This window comes from Tiliqua scincoides, chromosome 1, assembly GCF_035046505.1.
Source record: "Tiliqua scincoides isolate rTilSci1 chromosome 1, rTilSci1.hap2, whole genome shotgun sequence".
In the NCBI taxonomy this organism is placed as follows: Eukaryota; Metazoa; Chordata; class Lepidosauria; order Squamata; family Scincidae; genus Tiliqua; species Tiliqua scincoides.
In genome coordinates, this window is record NC_089821.1 from 54,183,528 (window position 1) to 54,205,811 (window position 22,284).

The following is a 22,284-nucleotide window of genomic DNA, read 5'->3' on the forward strand; positions in this document are numbered from 1 at the left end:
TCCTTATTCAGTAATGTTTCATGAAAGAGATGCTCCAACTCTGAACTCTTAGGTTTTCCAGAGATCCTCCGGTTAATATCTTCAAGGTTTTTTCCATTTGTTTCAAGAAAGCTTTAAGCCCTTTGTTATTCTTGTGTTGTGTGTGTGTTTAAAAATTTATATCCCATACTTTGCTTGCACTTAGCGAGGCAAGTCTTCAGGGTTGTTCCTCTTTTGCTGCAGAGTCCTGAAAATGAAGAACGTTTCTGCTAATACCATATAATAAATGGGAGATGACTGAAAGCTCACTAGTTCCTGCACAGATAGTTAATATCATTATCCCCTTGAAACAAGTGGCAAAACTCATGTCACACTTTTCATAAAGCATTCTCATTGTTCATTGTGCTTTTCCACTTCCTTTTTTACTGCTTCTTCAGAGCTGCTATTAATAAGTTTATTCAGTGATAATAGTATGTGCTGGTCTAGTCTTCTTCCCCTTGCTTCCAAAATCATGCCATTTCCTCACCAGAGGATAATCACACAGATTATCCTCTGGTGATAGCATATGATGTTCTCAAAGATGGTCTGACAATTGTGGTCTTCAGATGAGCTAAAAATGGTGTGGTGGCAGCCATGGTTATTGTATTACAGTTGCATCCTGTGGCCTGGCATCATTCCATGGATCAGCTGTTGAAATGCACAATGCTATCTTTCTGCATGTCTCATTTCATAAAATACTGACTATTGCCAGTAGTCATTGAAACAGGCTTTCACAACCTGCCATAGCAGTATTGAAACTGCCACTGAAACATACTACATATAGCCATTTCACCAGTAATTAATCAGCGTGTTACTTGAGAACAGAATGCCCACTTGGCAAAATGTCTTTTCAGCTTTCTTATGCAAAAAATAAAAAGAACATTAATTCTTCCCTTTTTTAAAAATGCAGTGTTAGAAAAATATATGAATTTTTAAAATGGTATTTTACCTATTACTGTATGTGGTTTACAACAATGCATTTGTTTTACTGTATAGTTGTAGCTTTCATTACTGCCACAAATTTGCCAACTATATAGTGGTTCTGCAAAAAAAAATAGAGTGGGGGAATCTTATAATGGGATTTTTACAATGCTTACACTTCCAAAATTCAGAATAGTATTTTAAAGCCTGTAGTTTTTAGTTATACAGTGTGTGTTAGCAAGAAGTGTTCTTAGTTTGATATATCGTAACAGAACTTGATTTTTTACAAGGGGATGCTAAGGATGGATTGAGATTCAAGTAACAAAATTGTCCCACCATGACCCAGTTTTCAAAACGACACTCTATTGGGAGCCACTAGCTTTACAAGACTTTTTAAAAAGTTTCACCTTACTACCAGCTCATATCTGTTTTTGTTGTTTTTATTATTTGGGGGGACTACATCCTGGTGTATTGTTGAGCTCTAGGTTCATAAGATCCGGGCCCTTCTGGCATAAGAGTAAATACGTGCATGTTTCTCCATTTTGGTTTCCATAGGGCTCAATATATTTTCCTTGTCAGCTATCAACTTGTCAGTTTCACAAACTACCAAAAATTGGGTCTTGACTGGTAGGTCCCAACTCAGTTTGGGAACCACTGCATTAGAATGCTTCTAATTTGAATCTTGGAACAAAGGTCAGTATATTATAAACTGTCATTGCATATACAAATTAATGGGTTTTAAAAGATATTCCACTAGACACCCTAATTTTATAGCAATGGACATGATTCAGCCCCATTCGCTTCATTTGCACTCTTAAAACTTCCATTGAAATCATATTCTACACATCTCTACATGTTCTTAAATGTTAAGTAGCTTCTATTGAACTTTATTTCCTGATCCATAAGCCTGGTGGTATACCTTTCTCCATTCACCTTTCCTCTACAGGGACTCCATAACCCTCACGTCCTTTTATGTGGGTTTTGTTATGGCTGTAGGAAGCTTGTACAAATTGGCTTCTTTCCTCACATAGGATAATTTGTAAGTAATGCCTGCATAAGAACATAAGAACAGCCCCACTGGATCAGGCCATAGGCCCATCTAGTCCAGCTTCCTGTATCTCTCAGTGGTCCACCAAATGCCCCAGGGAGCACACCAGATAACAAGAGACCTGCATCCTGGTGCCCTCCCTTGCATTCGCATTCTGACATAGTCCCTATCTAAAATCAGGAGTTTGCACATACACATCATGGCTTAAAACTCATAATGGATTTTTCCTCCAGAAACTTGCCCAATCCCCTTTTAAAGGCATCCAGGCCAGATGCCGTCACCACATCCTGTGGCAAGGAGTTCCACAGACTGACCACACGCTGAGTAAAGAAATATTTTCTTTTGTCTATCCTAACCCTCCCAACACTCAGTTTTAGTGGATGTCCCCTGGTTCTGGGGGATCTAATGATCCCAAGCATAGAATTGGCCTTTACTGCCGCTGCACATTGGGTCGACACTTTCATCGACCTGTCCACCACCACCCCAAGATCTCTCCTGATCGGTCACAGACAGCTCAGAACCCATTAGACTATATGTGAAGTTTTGATTTTTTGCCCCAATGTGCATGACTTTAAATTTACATTGAAAAGCATCTGCCATTTTGCTGCCCATTCTGCCAGTTTGGAGAGATCCTTCTGGAGCTCTTCACAATCACATCTGGTCTTCACCACTCGGAAAAGTTTGGTGTCATCTACAAACATAGCCACCTCACTGCTCACTCCTGTCTCCGGGTCATTTATGAAGAGGTTGAAAAGCACCGGTCCCAGGACAGATCCTTGGGGCACACCGCTTTTCACCTCTCTCCATTGTGAAAATTGCCCATTGACATCCACTCTCTGTTTCCTGGTCTTCAACCAGGTCTCAATCCAGGAGAGGACCTGCCCTCTAATTCCCTGACTGTGGAGCCATGCTGATTCTCCCTCAGCATGGCCTGTTCGTCTATGTGTTTTGAGATTCTATCTTTGATGAGGCATTCCACCATCTTACCCGGTATGGATGTTAGGCTGACCGGTCTATAGTTTCCTGGCTCCCCCTTCCTTCCCTTTTTAAAGATTGGTGTAACATTTGCTATCCTCCAATCCTCTGGCACCATTTTGAGGGACAAGTTGCATATTTTAGTCACGAGATCAGCAACTTCATTCTTCAATTCCTTAATAACTCTAGGGTGGATGCCATCCGGGCCCGGTGACTTATTGATCTTTAATTTATCAATGAGGTCTGAAACATCTTCTCTTTCAACCTCTATCTGACTTAATTCCTTGGTTAGGAGGGGCTGTTCGGGCAGTGGTATCTGCCCAAGGTCTTCTGCCATGAAGACAGATGCAAAGAACTCATTTAATTTCTCTGCCATCTCTAAGTCTCCTTTTATCTCCCCTTCCCTCCCTCACCATCCAGTGGGCCAACTGCTTCTCTGGCGCGTTTCCTGCTTCTAACTTATTTGAAGAAGCTTTTATTATTCTCCTTAATGTTGCTGGCCATGTGTTCCTTATAGTCTCTCTTCTCATAGTATCACCTTCTTACATTTCTTTTGCCACAGTTTATGTTCCTTTTTATTCTCCTCATTAGGGCAAGACTTCCATTTACAGAAGGAAGCTTCCTTGCCCTTTATGGCCTCTCTAACTTGGCTGGTTAGCCATGCGGGCACCCTCCTGGACTTAGTGGAGCCCTTCTTTCTTTGTGGTATACACCTCTGCTGGGCCTCTATTACTGTTGTTTTAAGCAGTCTCCATTCACTCTGGAGAGATTGGACTCTTTTTCCCTTCCCTTTCAACCTCCTTCTAACCAGCCTCCTCATTTGAGGGAGTCCGCTCGTCGGAATTCAAGGGTTTTTGTGAGAGATTTGCCCGGTATTCTTCGCCTGACATGCATGTCAAAACAGATTGCAGCATGATCACTGTTTCCCAACAGCTCCGTAACATTGGTATCTCTAACCAGGTCCTGTGTACCGCACAATATTAAATCCAGAGTCACCTGTTCTCTGGTGGGTTCCATGACTAGCTGCTCTTAAGACACAGTCATTTAACATGTCAAGGAATCCGGTCTCCTTTTTGTGACCAGAACACAAATTGACCCAGTCAATATGAGGATAATTGAAGTCCCCCATGATTACAACCCTGTCCCTCCTTTTCACCTCCCTGATCTGTTTCCTCATTTCAAGGTCCTCTTCTGGTTTCTGCTGTGGAGAACGATAGTACGCCCCCAGTATTACATCGCTCCTCAGGCCTGGTAATTTAACCCACAGAGATTCTATGGTGGAGTCGGACCAGCCTTCAATCTCTACTTTGCTGGATTCTATCCCTGAGGTCCTGGCTTTCAGCTTCCTACCTAATAGCCTAAATTTGGCCTCCAGGACCTCCCGCCTACACTTGCCCACCTCGTTGGTGCCGACATGCACCACAACTGCTACCTCCTCCCCAGCACTGTCTACCAGTCTGTCTAGACAAGAAGTGATGTCTGCAACCTTTGCACCAGGCAGGCAAGTTGCCACGTGGTCCTCACATCCATCACAACCCCCCCTCTCTTTTTCTAATAATTGAATCCCCCACTACAAGAAACCCCCAACCCCCCTCCCGCCGAGGAGTATCCTGAGTGCGTTTGGATACGGGCCCGTCCCCTGGAGAAGGGGTCCCCCCTAGGGGATAGTTTCCCTCTTCTAGGATGACGTCCTCCAGCCCCGAGACGTCCCACCCGGGCAGCTGAGGAGCTGCACGCCTGAGGTTGGGACGAAGGCTTCAAGAGAGCGGACGCATCCCCTGAGTTCCTAGAGCTCCTTGTACCGAGGACAGACCCATGACTTATGCCTCAGAGGCATACATGTGGCACTTGATGCAAAACACTGGATAGCCCCAACCTGCTGCTCGCTGTCTGACTGCATAGTTTTTTGTTTGTTTGTTTGTTTAGAGGTACTTAAAAAACCCTACACTGGTTTGCTGCCCTCTTCTCAAGGGAAGAGAAGGGCAGTGTCTGCTGAACTCATACTGAGGCTAAACTCGTGGTGCCTTACCTGGCACTTTGTTCCTGTGGCACTGGGTGTCCCAGAGGCCAAGCGTGCTTCTGCAGAGGGCTCACTTGGTGGCAGGCGCTAGCTTTATACCCCTAGCTAGCTCCTCCCTCCCTCCCTCTTTGCTGATTGAAAGGGGGCTGTCTTCCCAGGTGAGATTACAAAAGATTAGGAAGAGAAAAGGCTGCTGATGGGCCTAATCTACTCTGTAGGCTCCTGAATGGGGTGCTTGGATTTGCCTAGTGGGGCTCTTGTCACCTCCTAAAGGACAATGACTATGCTAATTTGCTAAATTGCTAAGTTTATGACTATACTAAGCTAAATTGCCCTGGCTGACTGGGAACAGGCCCTGGTTCTTACCCTCCTAATTCAGTTCTCTTAGGCTGGACTGTTTAACTTCAGGCTGCTTTTTATTTGGGTTTAAACTGCACTGGTTTAAGAGTTTTTTGGGCTTGGCAGAACTTGCACACTAAGCTTTAAATCCTGTTTTGCCCTGTTTATAAAATAGACACCACGTGTGCTTTCTCCCCCTATTACCCTCTTCTTTGTTTAGTTTGGGCTCTAACTTCCTATCTAAATTATACCTCCTGCTTTTATTAAGTGTGCACCTTTATTTAAATTATTTATTTATTTATTGGTCTCACCTAGATCCTGTGTCCCAATTTACTGAACCTTTAGATTATGTTCTGACTTGAATTAAGTTTAACTTGGGTTAAGTATAGGGTTAATTTAAACAAAATAGGAAAACTTGCTTTCTACTTTATCCTCCTATGTTTTATTTACTTTTCCAAGTGCCTGTACCTTGGGCCCTTACGAATAGAACTCTGCTCCTGCTCAGAGTAGACCTATGTACTCACTCACATATAGATTTTTATTGCCCTCACCTAGCTCCTGTGCCCCAACTTGCTGGACCTTTAAACTCCTTCCCTCTGGTTAGATTAGGTGCTAACTTAGGTAAAGCTTAGGTGAAGCTAAACTAAAGGTAAGCTAAATTTCAATGTTGATTTAAGGTTAGAAGACAAGAGTTAGAAAAAGTACACTTACCTTCTCCTTCTTGTTGTCGTCCTCCTCTCCTCTTCACAACTCAGAGTCCTCCCTCTCCTTCTCCAAAAACTCAGAGGTCCACTTGCCTTCTCCCTCTCTTTGCACTGAGGCTAAACTTTCGGAGCCTTACCTGGCACTTTGTTCCCGAGGCACTTGGTGTCCCAGAGGCCATGTGTGCTTCTGCACTTTCTGGCAGAAAGTGAGGAAGAGCATCACTATGTTAGAAAACAGGACAGATCTGCTCATTTCTCTTTAACAAGGCCATTCTATAGAGCTGAACCTCTTGATAGCTTCTAATATTGTGTAGGGTGATAAGTGTATCAAATTACTGTTGACAGCAATTGATGGTCACTGCCACCACCCTTTACAATATAGCTAAACAAAAATATCTCCTAAGGAAAAGCTCAAATGCATGCATGTTCTCTTCAGCAGAAATTGACTCAGTAAATGTTATCCTGGTTTGTTTCAGTCACAATGGAACTGGCAGGAGGGCCAAGAATGCCAGTGTTGTTGTTTTTTTTGGGGGGGGGGGGAGAATCTGTTATCTGTGCTGACTGGGTATACAAGCTGGCATTCCAAGTTGTACAGGCATTACCAATACTTGAGCAAGATTGTTCTCCATTAACATGACCGAGATGATGCAGTTGTTTGATGTGTCCTGAAACACACATTGGCTTGTTGCCTGGCAGGCCACAGTCTGCTCATTGCTACCATCTAGTAGTATGCTTTGCCTCCTTTGTTCATGCTTTCCCTCCCTCTTCTCTCTCTCTCCCCCCCCCCCCCGTCCCAGGAAGACTTTGGCAGTGATGCTAAACTGAATTAGTCGCTCTTGATCTTTGCTTAAATACTTCAGGACCAGTTCATTTAATCCATAGCAACAACTAGTAAAACTTACCTAGGTTGTATGACTTCAGGTTTTGTGGGGGGTGGGGGTGGGCAATCATCATATTTGAATGATCTCTCACAGATAAAACTCCTTGACCATAGAAAATCATGTCAGAGAAGGGTTCGGCTTCTCTGATGCATTTCACTATTGCATTCTGCTGATTGCATAAATGGATCCTGACGCAAGTAGCTATATAGGCTGCATACATGATAATCTAGTAAAGACTAAATTGTTTATGTGGTCCGATCTGCATCAAACCACATCCCCTGAATTGTTCAGGTACACTTATGCAGGCTTCTGCATGATTGGTAATTGCCAAATCAGCAATAGCTGGCATAAATCAATTAGAGTTCAAGCCTATCCATGGCTACTCAGAAGTACATCCCATTATACTCAATGGGACTTACTCCCAGGAAAGTGTGGATAGGATTGCAGCTCCAGTGTATCTGATTGCATTGAAAATGGGTTTGCCCTTGACAACAACTCAAAAATTTCAGGTGAAGAATTATCCTAGGCACTTTTTGGGGATGGGCTAGTGGGAGGACATCAAGACCTGATTGCATCACCTGCATGTTAGCTTTAATTGCAAGATTTGAATTGCATAGCACTGCTAGGGCAGTTGTTTTCAAACCATTCTGTGAACGTTTATCAAGTGTTTCTCAATAAAAAGATCATTTAGAGCAGACAAGATTTCCTGAAAGCCTAGTTGGCCACTGCTATTTTTCTTTCCCTGCAATATGCAGCTTTGAAGAGTGTTTTAGGGTGTACACTCACTTCACACACAGAACAGCCAAGGGAACGAAAGACTAGGTCACTATTGCATAAGACATCCTGGAACACGTTTTTAAATTATCTATATTAGGTGGACAGGTGTTACAGGACAGGTGTTACAATGTGACAGGTGTTTTGGGGTTCCTTTTAGGACAAGTCTATGTGCAAAGTGGTCCTTGAAGTATTAATTTTGAAACTCTTATGGAACAGCCTCTCCTAGCCATCCATTCTATGTTTTAAGAATATATTTTCTACGTTAAAGATATATAATTTTATTTCTTTAAAGGCTCTGCACTGTGTTCCATCTGCTCATGAAACAAAATCTGTTGTAACATCCCTTAGGTAGGCATTTATTCAAGGGTCTGATTCCTGTTTGTTTATTGCTATGGAACTCTCTGATATGTGTGGTTGTTTAGCGTTTCTACTATATTGCAGGTTTGTCAAATTGTTTCTTATGTGAGTCAGTTCGGTCTTTCTCTTGGGAAGAAAGTGGATTACAAATTAACTAATAAATGAATAACCTTCTGTAACAATGTTTCACACATCTCTGAGTTGTCTGCTTTTTCCATCTGATGTATTTTGCCAGTATGGGCAGCAGAATCACCTTCTAAGCCAAGAGAGAGAAATTTATTTATTTATGAAGGAGTCTGAACCATTCCGCTGGGATGGAGCTCCCACAAATGCCTCGTACCCTTGGACTTCATAGTCCTTGCCCTAGGACTTATCTCTCAGGCTTTATAGGTAGCCATAAGTGACTTTGTGACAAATGAAGCCATAATATCCACCCTGCCCACATCACAAACCTATCTGTGTGCCTAGCAGCCAACATATCTCACACTAAGGAAAGGGCCAGTGATTGCCATACTTAGAGCGAGGGGTCAAGGATGAATGTGGGCCACAGCAGGAAGCAACAACTAGCCCAGCAACTTTATACACATCTTCAACTTAACTAGTAAGCAAACGTTAAGCCCTAGTTTATAACTGGTAGAAGCTAGGGATTGACAATTCAAGTATTTTGGAGATGGTCTTTCAATCTACCTTTTGAAATTCTCATTACTCTAGGTTCAATCCAGTCCATTATGGGTACAACAGTTGTGCACAGAAAGATCCCCATAGAACAGCACAGAGCATAGCAGAACCCTCTTTTTCCTGGCAGCTGCCTGGGTGCTGTTTTGGCCTTTGTGGAGAATAGTTCTATCCATACCGCTAATATCACCAGCCAGTCCTCCCCCTTTGCTTGCTAAAGAAAAGAGTGCAGAGTTAATGTTCCTTGTCTGAGCAGTACCTGGATTGGAAGTGGGCAATTCACAGATTTCCCATTGCCTATATTAGCAGTGGTGAGCTTGAGCACCCGCACATGGAGGAGAACCTGAGTTCTTCTATGCTCTAGAGTTCCTTCCACCTACAGGAAACTATGCCTCTGTTGGATTGGATTGAGCCCTTAATGTTTTGCGAGTAAATATTTTGTCTTGAGATGGAGATGATATTATTATGGGTGTTTCTATTTTACTGTCACTGCCTAGTTGGCTGGTATTGACTATTGTGATATGGTAGTTAGAAGGAAGTGAAGGATGAAAAATACATTTCAGAGCTTATATTATTTTAGTAAACTATCAGCTCCCTACTCCAGCTCTAGTTCCATCAGTTATGTGTGAGACACTACTCCAGAAAATGGATCTGGATATATGTTGAGATGTACATCCAACTGAGAGCAATGAAGACTTATTGGACAACGATGACGGAAAACATTCACATTACAGTGCAGTTTTGAAAGCACTGTCTAATGTATGTCCCATTTACACCTGCAAACAAGCAATTAGAGACAAATCTCATTATGCTTTAGGGTGCATATCAGAATGCTCAGGTGCAGGTGTTAACTCTAGCTTCCAAAACACATGGTTTAAAAAGTATATATCTAATGACCGCCACAAGGCTGTCAGTTTGTTTTCAAAATGTTTTAAAGGCAGGCTTTTTGAAACAGCAGTTTAAGAAATCTAGAAACATTTATTAATAGGAATTGAACCCTAAAACTGACACAGGGCTTGGAAAAAGGAATGTGTGTCTCTGTCAATCCAACATTGGAGCTGCTATTTTAAAAACAGTTGCTTAAGCAAACTATTTGAGCAAATTCTGCTCACTCACCACTTTCCTGCTGCCACAAAATAAGCAAGTTAATGAAATCAGTAAGAGACATTGTGCTGATGTAAATACATAGAGAGAAGAAGGCTACTTACTGTATCAATAGTTAATCGGATTTTATTTTTTCATGTGAGCCAATTAAACCTAATTACTTGCATTTCCAAGTCAGATGATTCCTGCATCAATTAATCTCTGATTTTTAATATCTCATTAGTTTAATTTCTTGACTTTCCATTAACACTATAACGACAGAATCCTAGGAGCATCAGCTATGGGTGTACAGCATCTTCTTTAAATCTGGACACTTGGTGCATTCACGCAACATGCTGACTGAACACCAGTTATTTTATAATGAATCAATTGGAAAATTTCAAATAAGGTTAACGTATCATGGTCCTAGTGGACTTGACTTCTGGCAGGGCTCCCCGCAGCAGGGAAAGTGGATGTGGAGTGATTGTGCTCCACTTACACTTTAGAAGTTGCGCTGGGCTCCCCGCACCCCAGGGAGGCCACAGGCCCAAGCCCCTGCAGTCCCCTGAGTGGCGCGATCCTAGGGATCGTGCCACTGCCTTCCCCCCACCTTTAAGCTGCCCCCGCCCCTTAAGGGGGCAGAGACCAGGGCCCTCAGGCTGGGGCATTGCGATGCCCCAGTTTGAACAGCACTGGCCTATAACCTCAATACAGCTGTAATTGCCCTTTGTTGCCATTGTGAAGTACTGTATTGTACATTTGCATCAGTCACACACATATGTTTCACTTGCCTGACTGGCCTTCATTTGGGTTTTTTTTTTCTTAATTATAGTTGCCAGATCCAAAAGTAGGTTCTTCCATCTGTAACTTGTTCTTTTCTGAAGGAGCTCAGAGGGGCAGGTTAGCCTCACAACAAGCCTATGACAGAAATATGCACACAACAAGACAGAAATATGTCCTAAAGGCCATCCTCTAAGCCAGCCATTTTCAACCAGTGTGCCGCAAATGGTTCCCAGGTGTGCCGCGGGAATTTGGGAGAGGGTCATTTATCAATAGGATCATTGGGGGATGTGAGCCCCCATTGACAGCACAGTGTGCCTTGTCAATTATCAAAAAGCTGATGGTGTGCCTTAACCATTTTAGTGCCTTGCCAGTGTGCCGCAAGTTGGAAAAGGTTGAAAATCACTGCTCTAAGCATTACAGCTTTCTAGAACTCGAGACGCCTTTATTGGGGAGGAAAAGGGTGTATTATGGTACACAGTATGTCTCATCTGTTTCCTGTATTTGTACAGCAGAAAAATAGCTGTCTATCCAGCAACAGTATGCATGGTTAAGCATCCAGAGAATGAGGCAGAACATACTGTATTATTCTTAGGCCACTGAATAGTACTACAAAACACCACTTAGAAGCTGCAATTATGCACAAATAGAGATACACCATAAATCAGGGCCCTGCTCTTAAAATCAGGAGCTGGCAGATGTTTCTTGGGAAACCCAGAATCAACAAATTCTGACACATTGTCTTCCTTGCATATGCCTTCATGGGAATAATTCTAAAAAGCATTTCTGTGAAGGCAAGTAGGTGGGTGGGAGGACAGACCTGAAAAATGGGCAAGTAGAGCAAGCTCTGCTTTCTACCTCCACCTCTTGCTCTAAATGCAAAAGTCCCCTCATTAGCCTGTTAAATCCCTGATCATTTTCTTTTCACAAGAAAACAAGAGAAACCACCAATTTGTCTGAAACCTTTTTGAGAGTATTCCACAGCAAGGGGCTTCTAATCCATATCGTACAAGAAAGTGGTGTAACTTCAGAATCTCAGCCTTACCCCTGAGCTACTAGTATGTAAAATGTATCCTTTTAGATTGTGAGCCCTTTTGGGACAAGGAGCCATTAGTTTGTTTGATTTTCTCTGTAAATCGCTTTGTGAACTTTCCATTGAAAAGCAGTATATAAATACTGTTGTTGTTGTTGTTGTTATTATTAATATGTGACACTAAGCTGGCACAGTGGTTGCTGTGCTGGCAGAGCCAGTGCTTAAAATTGCATTGTGCATCTCATAGTCAGTGTTCAACACAATGAAAATCAACAGGCCGTTTAAGATTGGTTTTATAAGTGTAAGCCAAGTCCTCAACCATCTTTTAAAGTATGTGTTGAAAACCTGCCCCTATTCAGAAGCACCCATTGATAATGCAAGCAAATGGCAAACTTTGATGTTCCCCTTTGCAGCTAGTATCTATAAACATTCCACAGCTTTTCTCTCCCCCTTCCCCCACTTTAGGAACTGCTTGACTCTGGTTTCTCTTCAGATTGTATAAATATTTTGTCTTTGAATATTCAAAGCCTTGTGATAAGTTTTTCAAAGGTCAGGCACCTGCTGAGGCCCACCCCCATCAGGTGATCTACCCTGCTGAATCCCCTTGGGTCCAGCTGGTGATTCTCCTTGCACAAGGAAGGGGAGCGTCTGCTCAAAGGAGGAGAACAAGGTGAATAAGTAGCAGCTGCTGTACTTTTTCCTTTGTTGTCATTGCCACTTGCTTGCCCATCTTGGAAGAGAGTGGACCAACAAGGAGCTGTTACAGTTTCATTCTGGTTCGGAGGGAGAAATGAGTGAGCAAGAAAGCAGTAATTCTTCTTCCTCCATGCTTGCCCACAAGAGTGAGTGAAGAAACAAGCAGGAACAAGAGCACACTCACTGACTGCTCTTTTTCCCACCAGTCCACTCTGACCAAGAGGACAAATGAATAGGCAAGGAGGTGGACAAACCAAATAATTGGATATGTGAAGTTGGGATTTTTTTGTATCACTTTACACATTTACACTAATCTGCATTTGCCATTTGGTTGTCCATTCATCCAATTTGGAGAGCTCCACTATCTGCTTTGATTTTTACAACCTTGAATAGTTTGGTCATCTGCAACTTGCCCATCTCGCTGTTTACTCCTAACTTCAGATCATTTATGAACAAGTTAGAAAGCACCAGTCCAAATACTAATCCTAGAGACCCAATCTCTCCCTATCCTGCACTGTGAAAACCACCCATTTGTTCCTTTTCTATGCTTCCTGTTCCTTAACCAGCAACCAATCCATAAAAGGACTTGTCCTCTTATGCTTGCTAAGGTTGCTCAAGATTCTTTGGTAAGGGACTTTGTCAAAAATGTTTTGAAAGCTCAAGTAGCACTTCTAGCTACATCCTTGTTGATACTCTCAAAGAATTCTAGATGGTTAGTCATGCAGGACTTAACATTGCTGAGACCCTACTGATTCTCCTTCAGCAAGGCTCATTGTTTTATATGGTTAATAATTTTATCTTTAATTATGCTTTCCATCAGTTTACCCAGAACTAACATTAAGCCTGTAATTTCCCAGATTCCCGGCTAGACCTCATTTAAAATGTTGGTGTTACATTATATACCTTCCAATCCTCTGGTGGGGTTTAAAGGACAAGTAACTCATTTGAGTTTCTTAAGAATATTTGGGAGGATTCACCTGGAACCAGTTAATTTTTAATTTGACAATCTAGAACCTAATCTCTTGTCATATCTATTTGACTCAGTTCTTCAAAATCCCTCCCTGGGAAAGTTAGCTTAGGTACTAGTTGCCCTATATCTTTTACACAAATGTAAATTCAGGTATGTGCCGCTTAACTATGGAGATATCTTGTCTGATCCCTATTGTTATGCAATTAGGTTGTTAAAGGAACCATCCAATCTAGTGCCTTGGATCAGGGGTGCCCAAACCCCAGCCCGGGGGCCACTTGCGGCCCTCAGGTGCTCTCAATCAGGCCCTCAGGGAGCCCCCAGTCCCCAATGTGTCTCTGGCCCTCTAGAGACTTTTTGGAGCCCGTGCTGGCCCAATGCAACTGCTGTCAGCAAGAGGACGACTGTTCAACTTCTCACCTGAGCTGTGGACAAGAGCTCCCTCCACTACTTGCTGTTTCACATCTGTGATGCAGCAGTGGCAGTGAAGGAAAGGCTGACCTTGCTTTGTGCAAGGACTTTTATAGGCCTTGAGCTACTGCAAGACCTTCATTCATTCATATAAGTTCAATCTCTAATATATTCATTTATGTAAATTTATTCAAATTTGAAATGTAAATTAATTCAGCCCCTGGACACAGTGTCAGAGAGATGATGTGGCCCTCCTGCCAAAATGTTTGGACACCCCTGCCCTAGATGTATAAACCGACACTCCTTGCCAGATACTTGCTGGCTGCACAGACTACCAGAGATAGATCACCTCTTCTTTGCATTAAGAAGTCTACGAGCAAAGGTGGGAGAACTGGAATGTCTGGTAACAAGGGAAAACATTGACATAGTGGGCATAACGGAAACCTGGTGGAATGCAGAGAATCAGTGGGATACCGCAATCCCGGGCTATAAACTCTACAGGAGGGACAGGCAGGGGCATGTTGGAGGTGGGGTGGCCCTTTATGTTAAGGAAGGGATAGAATCCAGCAAAGTAGAGATTGAAAGTGGGTCCGACTCCACCGTAGAATCTCTGTGGGTTAAATTACCAGGCTTGAGCAGCGATGTAATACTGGGGGCGTGCTATCGTCCTCCAGACCAGAAATCTGATGGGGACCTTGAAATGAGGAAACAGATCAGGGAGGTGACAAGGAAGGACAGGGTTGTAATCATGGGGGACTTCAATTATCCTCATATTGACTGGGTCAATTTGTGCTCTGGTCACGATAAGGAAACCGGATTTCTTGACGTGCTAAATGACTGTGGCTTAGATCAGCTAGTCACGGAGCCCACCAGAGGACAGGTGACTCTGGATTTAATTTTGTGCGGTACGCAAGACCTGGTTAGAGATGTAAACGTTACTGAGCCATTGGGGAACAGTGATCATGCTGCGATCCGTTTTGACGTGCACGTTGGGGGAAGAATACCAGCCAAATCTCTAACAAAAACCCTTGACTTCCGACAGGCGGACTTCCCTCAAATGAGGAGGCTGGTTAGGAGGAGGTTGAAAGGGAGGGTAAAAAGAGTCCAATCTCTCCAGAGTGCATGGAGGCTGCTTAAAACAACAGTAATAGAGGCCCAGCAGAGGTGTATACCGCAAAGAAAGAAGGGTTCCACTAAATCCAGGAGAGTGCCCGCATGGCTAACCAGCCAAGTTAGAGAGGCTGTGAAGGGCAAGGAAGCTTCCTTCCGTAAATGGAAGTCTTGCCCTAATGAAGAGAATAAAAAGGAACATAAACTGTGGCAAAAGAAATGTAAGAAGGTGATAGGGGAGGCCAAGCGAGACTATGAGGAACGCATGGCCGGCAACATTAAGGGGAATAATAAAAGCTTCTTCAAATATGTTAGAAGCAGGAAACCCGCCAGAGAAGCGGTTGGCCCTCTGGATGGTGAGGGAGGGAAAGGGGAGATAAAAGGAGACTTAGAGATGGCAGAGAAATTAAATGAGTTCTTTGCATCTGTCTTCACGGCAGAAGACCTCGGGCAGATACCGCTGCCCGAACGGCCCCTCCTAACCGAGGAGTTAAGTCAGATAGAGGTTAAAAGAGAAGATGTTTCAGACCTCATTGATAAATTAAAGATCAATAAGTCACCGGGCCCTGATGGCATACACCCAAGGGTTATTAAGGAATTGAAGAATGAAGTTGCAGATCTCTTGACTAAGGTATGCAACTTGTCCCTCAAAACGGCCATGGTGCCAGAAGATTGGAGGATAGCAAATGTCACGCCTATTTTTAAAAAGGGAAAGAGGGGGGACCCGGGAAACTATAGGCCGGTCAGCCTAACATCTATACCGGGTAAGATGGTGGAATGCCTCATCAAAGATAGGATCTCAAAACACATAGACGAACAGGCCTTGCTGAGGGAGAGTCAGCATGGCTTCTGTAAGGGTAAGTCTTGCCTCACGAACCTTATAGAATTCTTTGAAAAGGTCAACAGGCATGTGGATGCGGGAGAACCCGTGGACATTATATATCTGGACTTTCAGAAGGCGTTTGACACGGTCCCTCACCAAAGGCTACTGAAAAAACTCCACAGTCAGGGAATTAGAGGACAGGTCCTCTCGTGGATTGAGAACTGGTTGGAGGCCAGGAAGCAGAGAGTGGGTGTCAATGGGCAATTTTCACAATGGAGAGAGGTGAAAAGCAGTGTGCCCCAAGGATCTGTCCTGGGACCGGTGCTTTTCAACCTCTTCATAAATGACCTGGAGATAGGGTTGAGCAGTGAAGTGGCTAAGTTTGCAGATGACACCAAACTTTTCCGAGTGGTAAAGACCAGAAGTGATTGTGAGGAGCTCCAGAAGGATCTCTCCAGACTGGCAGAATGGGCAGCAAAATGGCAGATGCGCTTCAATGTCGGTAAGTGTAAAGTCATGCACATTGGGGCAAAAAATCAAAACTTTAGATATAGGCTGATGGGTTCTGAGCTGTCTGTGACAGATCAGGAGAGAGATCTTGGGGTGGTGGTGGACAGGTCGATGAAAGTGTCGACCCAATGTGCGGCAGCAGTGAAGAAGGCCAATTCTATGCTTGGGATCATTAGGAAGGGTATTGAGAACAAAACGGTTAGTATTATAATGCCGTTGTACAAATCTATGGTAAGGCCACACCTGGAGTATTGTGTCCAGTTCTGGTCGCCGCATCTCAAAAAAGACATAGTGGAAATGGAAAAGGTGCAAAAGAGAGCGACTAAGATGATTACAGGGCTGGGGCACCTTCCTTATGAGGAAAGGCTACGGCGTTTGGGCCTCTTCAGCCTAGAAAAGAGACGCTTGAGGGGGGACATGATTGAGACATACAAAATTATGCAGGGGATGGACAGAGTGGATAGGGAGATGCTCTTTACACTCTCACATAATACCAGAACCAGGGGACAGCCACTAAAATTGAGTGTTGGGCGGGTTAGGACAGACAAAAGAAAATATTTCTTTACTCAGCGCGTGGTCGGTCTGTGGAACTCCTTGCCACAGGATGTGGTGCTGGCGTCTAGCCTAGACGCCTTTAAAAGGGGATTGGACGAGTTTCTGGAGGAAAAATCCATGATGGGGTACAAGCCATGATGTGTATGCGCAACCTCCTGATTTTAGGAATGGGTTAAGTCAGAATGCCAGATGTAGGGGAGAGCACCAGGATGAGGTCTCTTGTTATCTGGTGTGCTCCCTGGGGCATTTGGTGGGCCGCTGTGAGATACAGGAAGCTGGACTAGATGGGCCTATGGCCTGATCCAGTGGGGCTGTTCTTATGTTCTTATGTAAGAGCCTCTCTGTTGTATAAACCAGGGGTGCCCAAACCCCACCCCAGGGACCACTTGCAGTCCTAGAGAACTCCCAGTCTGGCTCATAGGGAGCCCCCAGCCTCCAATGAGCCTCTGGCCTTTTAGAGATTTGCTGGAGACCTTCTGGCCCAACGCAACTGCTCTTAGGGTGAGGGTGACTGTTCAACCTCTTGCATGAGCTGTGGGACGAGGTCTCCTTCCATTGCTTGCTGTTTCACATCTGTGAAGTAGCAGTGGTAGTGAAGAAAAGGCAAGCCTTACTTTGTGCAAGGCCTTTTATAGGCCTTGAGCTATTGCAAGACCATTCATTCATTCATATAAGTTCTCTCTAATATATTCATTTATGTAAATTTATTCAGATTTGAAATGTGAGGTTTAACATGTGCATTCCTACACAAAAGGCACTTTGGTTCGGGAACAAATTCCACAGTTGTAACAAGATCCTACATGTGTGTTAGTAGCAGCACGTACGCACAAATTTATTCTGAACATGTGCACACAAAGGCATGACATACAGGCTTAACACGCACGTTCCTACACTGCTTTCCCACAAGGTGCATCATAGTGCGTCCTGAGTGATGGTGCCTTCAGTGGTGTAACTAGGGTGGAGCCTGAGGGGCGTCTGCTGCAGGTGCTACGCTGGAGGGGAGCGCGCACTGTGCAAGGCAGTCACTTCTGGGTTCTCCCTGGAGGAGAAGGTGCTGGTGGCTTTGCGACCCCTGTTCTTTCTCCTGTGGAGGCTCCCCTCGGAAGTGGGGATGTGCGGTGGGTGGGAAGGCAGGCGAGACAGAGCCTCCCCACTAGAGTCCTTCAAAAAGTGCTGCTGCTGTGCAAGGCGTGCAAGCACACACGACCCATGTGCACTGACATCATGCAAGCGTGCAAGCACACACACAACCCATGTGCATGCTGTTGTGCAAAAGGTGCTGCTGTCGTGCAAGGCATGCAAGCACACACGACCCACGTACCGCTGTCATGTGAGGCATGCTAGCATGCGGGTCATGTGTACTTGCACGCCTCGCACGACGGCAGCGCTTTTCGAAGGGCTCCGATGGGGAGGCTCTGCCTCACCTGCCTCCCCACCCACTACACATCCCTGCTTCACCAGAAGCACTGCTTGCACGTCCCCGCCTATTGTTTGCCTCAGAGGCTCGGTCCCACCCCTCCCTCGCACACCCTCCCCCTCCGAACTCTCTCGCGCCTGCAGAGCGCGCGCAGCCCTCCATGAGCGCATGCGCAGAACGCACCCGTCACATCTCTTCTTTGCGCCCGCCTACCCGCCGCGCCGATTGGCTAATCGCTCCTTCGGCCGGAAAGTCAACATGTCCCGCGTGTGGAGCCGCGGCCGTAGGTAACCTCGGACCAATCAGAACGCCTTTTACTCCGCGGGGCGCGGCGCAGCGAGCCAATAGGAAGCGGGCTTGTTGAGGGAGGCGCAGCCCTGGGAGAGGAGTCTGTGAGCGGATCAGCCTGGGCGCTGCTCGCTGCGGGCGTGAGGAGACGCGAGGCCGGGCCGAGGCAGGGCGCTGAGCTGCTTGGGCTGAAGGCCGGGTGAGGGGGACGGGTCTGGGGCTGGCCGAGGCCTACTGGGTGGGGCGGCCCGCTCCGGTCTCAGCACGGTCACCATTTTAAGGAGCGGCCTCGGGTGGGGAGGGGCGGCGGCGCCGGAGAAGGGGGTGGAGAGGGGCGGTGCCCCAGCTCCCCCCAGCGTGGCGGCGGGCGGTGCCCCAGCTCCCCCCAGAGTGGTGGCACCGGTGCTGCTCCTCAGAGCCCCCCTCCCATGGACGTCTACTCAGAAGTAAGTCCCATTGTAGTCACTGGGGCTTACTCGCAGGTAAGTGGCTGGGCGGGTGGGAGGGAGCGGGTGCCGAGCAGGGGCTCTCCTTCCCGCCGCGCAGGGCGGCTCCCTCCTGCGGCCTCGGCCGCGACCGTCCCCCACGCAGGCGCCCCGCTCTCTCCTCCCAGACTGCGGCCGGCCCACGTGCTCGGAGCCTTCGCTTCCTCCCCTGGCGGCTGGGTGGGCCTGCAGTTCCAGAAAGCTTCACCCCGAGCTCTGTCGAAACTGCCGAGGAAACGTGTGCCGGCGAGGGTCTTCTGGGGGAAGTCCCTTCGGTGGGGGGCCTGACTTGCGCGCTGTGCCGCCTCGTCCTGTTGGCTCTCCTCCCCCTGCCTGGCGCTGTAGAACTCTGTGCAGCCGAAACAGCACCGTGTGCTTGTGTTGCAGGCCATGGGGTTGTGACTGCGAGCTCTGTGCTGGGAGCCATAATTGCCCTTTGTGGTTTGGCAGCGGTGTGTGCAGCTTCAGCAGGAGCCACAAGTCTTTCAGGCTCTGGAAAAAATTGATTTAATTGACTTGGCTTGCTGGGCTCAGGTCTTGAGAGCCCCACAAATGGAAAACGTAGGAACTTGTTGGGATTAAGTGTGCTGGCTCAGTCAGGTTGACTTCACGTACCAGTAACTCTGTATGACTGCTTAGTTTTTTAATTATTATTCTCAACAATAATAGCAGTATTTATATACCACTTTTTAACAAAGTTTACAGCGGTTTATATAGAAAATAAAACAATATATGCCTAATAAAGGTTTGTTGTATGTTGTTGTTGAAAATAAAACAACTAATGGCTCCTGGTCCCTAAAGGGCTTACAATCTAAAAAGATGTAGAAGACAGCCAGTAGAAATGACACGGGGAGCACCCACTTGAAAAAGTGCCATTCGCCCAGTAGGAAAGACACTGCTGGGGTGAGGAGGGCCAGTTACTCTCTCCCTGCTAAATAAGAAGAGCATCCACTTGAAAAAGTGCCTGTAAGTTTCTCTTACCCAGTTAGTAGGGTAAGATAAACTTTAGTTTTCACTCATTTTTGTGAGGCTCTTCTAATAAAAATTATGTTCTGACCTAAAGCAAAATCATTTTCAGCTCATTGAAAGGTGCAGTGGTTGCACACAGACTTACTGTAAGGCAGTTGGTGTTGAAGTCTTGAGGAAGGATAAGATACAATCAAGCATAGTTTGAAAGTGTTATCTAAGTGTGATTACTCTTATGCCCCTAAAGAATATAACTTGAAGACTGTGGCAATGTTCAATTAGTTTGCAGCCCAATCACATGTGTGTATACTTGGAATTAAACCCTACCTAGTCCTGTGAGACTTCCTTTCTACTAAGGCCAAATATACAAATTATAGAATTGGCCATAATGCTATGTGCTAATACTGTGTCAAGATTTTGCAGGTATTTTTGAAGTCAACTTGTTGAAATAATTTGAGTAAATTTCTGAAAGTCTTTCGAATTTTGGCTTATGCTAAACTGCTTATCAGTTACTGCTCATCAGAGTGCATTTGATGAAAACTTATATCATAAAACTGAATGGGAGAAGGAATTTGAAGTATTTCGCATAGTTATGCATACTAAATATTGATGCTATATAATGATGGGACCAGTGTTGACACCTATATAATATATTATTGACTGAGTAGGGAGGGGGTGTTTGAGGGTGGCCTGGTGGATGATCAGGTCTGGGAGGGGGTTGGGCCAGCTGTGGCAGCACAGGCGAGATCCTAGTCCCATCCCTGGCTCAAATGGCATTACTCAGGCTGCTCGGATTTGCAGGTGCAGATCCAAGTAGACCCATAGTGTTGCCTGGGGTGTTGCTCAGGGTAAGGGACTAAAATCTCGTTATTTGGAATTGTGCTCTGGGCCTCACTAAACCTGCACTGCAGTATAGGTTACTCAGCCTGTCTGTTCCAGCGCAAGTGAGTATTGCGCCCTAAATTATTTTACAAAGCAGTGTGTGGTGTTTCTTGGTCACTTTTTGTTGCTCTGTAAGAACTTTAGATCAGTGGTTCCCAAACTGATAGGTTGCGATCAGGATGATCATGCTGCTGCCTGAGAGGGGAGAGTTTTTTAATCTGGAGGCTGCTAAGGCTCTCTGAAGGGTATGGGAAGCCTGCGACCTCCTCTGCAGCCCTCCTGGCAGCTTCAAAGTCCTGATAAAAGCAGAAAAAAGGCTCCTCGACCCTCTAGAGAGCCTTATTGACCCCCAGGTAAGTTTAAAAACACTTCCGTCCCCGGAAGCAGCATTATCATCTTGATCGTGTTGCTGCCACCTCCCCTGCAAATATTTACAGGGTCCAAGTAGGACTTTGGGAACCACTGCTTTAGAACACGAGACCTGTATGGTCTCTGCTCTAAAGCAGAGAACTCACAGAACTGTATGGTGTTTTTGTGATATTTGTACAAAACCTTCAATCAGATTCTTGGGCATTAGTATTCTGCAAGTAGAATGATTACAAAGATAGTTATTTACCTTTTAAGGATAGTTATATACCTTTTAATTACATTAGCAAAGGGGAACTTAATGAGATGGCAATAGTGGTAATTGACTAGTCTGAATTTCAGCAATCAGAATTAATGTGTTACCAAAAGGTGACGCTCAATGTAGCACTCCTTCAGTAAGTGCAAGAACAAGACCTCTAGCTCCTCAGAATTGCTGCTGCCAGTCAAAGGATCCTTGGCCGTGGTGGTGGTGGAGAGAACTCAGTTTCTGGATATTTTCCTTGTCTCAGTAGCCCCCATGCTGAATCCCAGCAACTTTTTTAAAATTAGCTTTTTGTACTAATGCTGCTCTGGATGCCACCCAATGTCGTTATTTTTTTCAAACAATTCCAGTCATTTTAAATGTATTTTGAATACTTGGCATGTGACAGATATATATGAAGAGAAAGAGACCCCCCCACACACCATTTTATTGATTATCAGCTAGCTCCTGCTACATATTCAAATGGTGCATTTGATAAAAATTGAAATCGTCTTGTAAGAAACTTGGTAATACTTTCTTCTTGATTGCTAAAATTTGTCTGAGCAAAGTTAATTGCAGATGCTGCAATTAAGTTTTGTTACTGATTTAAATGGTAGGTAACTTTCCTTATCATTCAGTTCTGCTGAAATCAAAACACCAAAATATTTCAGTGTTTTCCCACAAAATACTACAACAATATTTTATATGGTTTCAAAATTCTACTAGCATTAAAGTGTGACTAGTTCTGTTAAGTCAGTGGTTCTCAGACGTTGAGCACTGGGACCAACTTTTTAGAATGAGAATGTCAGGACCCACTGGAAGTGACATCAGGCAGGAAAATTTTTAACAATCATAGGCTGCAATCCTACCTACGCTTATCCAGAAGTAAGTCCCATTTACTATCATTGTTAAAAGAATATACATAGTAGCTTGTTAGAAGTACAGACCTGTAACAT

General features: G+C 44.9%; 1 protein-coding gene across 4 annotated transcripts in view; it reads left to right on the forward strand.

Annotated features, from left to right (window-relative positions):
• The first annotated feature begins 18,496 nt into the window (after nt 1–18,496).
• Nucleotides 18,497–22,284, forward strand: part of NAP1L4 (nucleosome assembly protein 1 like 4) — a 52,604-nt gene continuing 48,816 nt past the window's right edge. For 2 of the 4 annotated variants that reach the window (XM_066609794.1, XM_066609792.1), the window contains exon 1: nt 18,735–18,834. In XM_066609794.1, coding sequence (XP_066465891.1) covers nt 18,817–18,834 — 18 coding nt within the window. In that variant the 5' untranslated portion in view covers nt 18,735–18,816. Of the gene's footprint in view, nt 18,588–18,734; nt 18,835–22,284 lie in introns of those variants that run through there. The other 2 variants (XM_066609802.1, XM_066609810.1) reach the window with 2 other exon arrangements.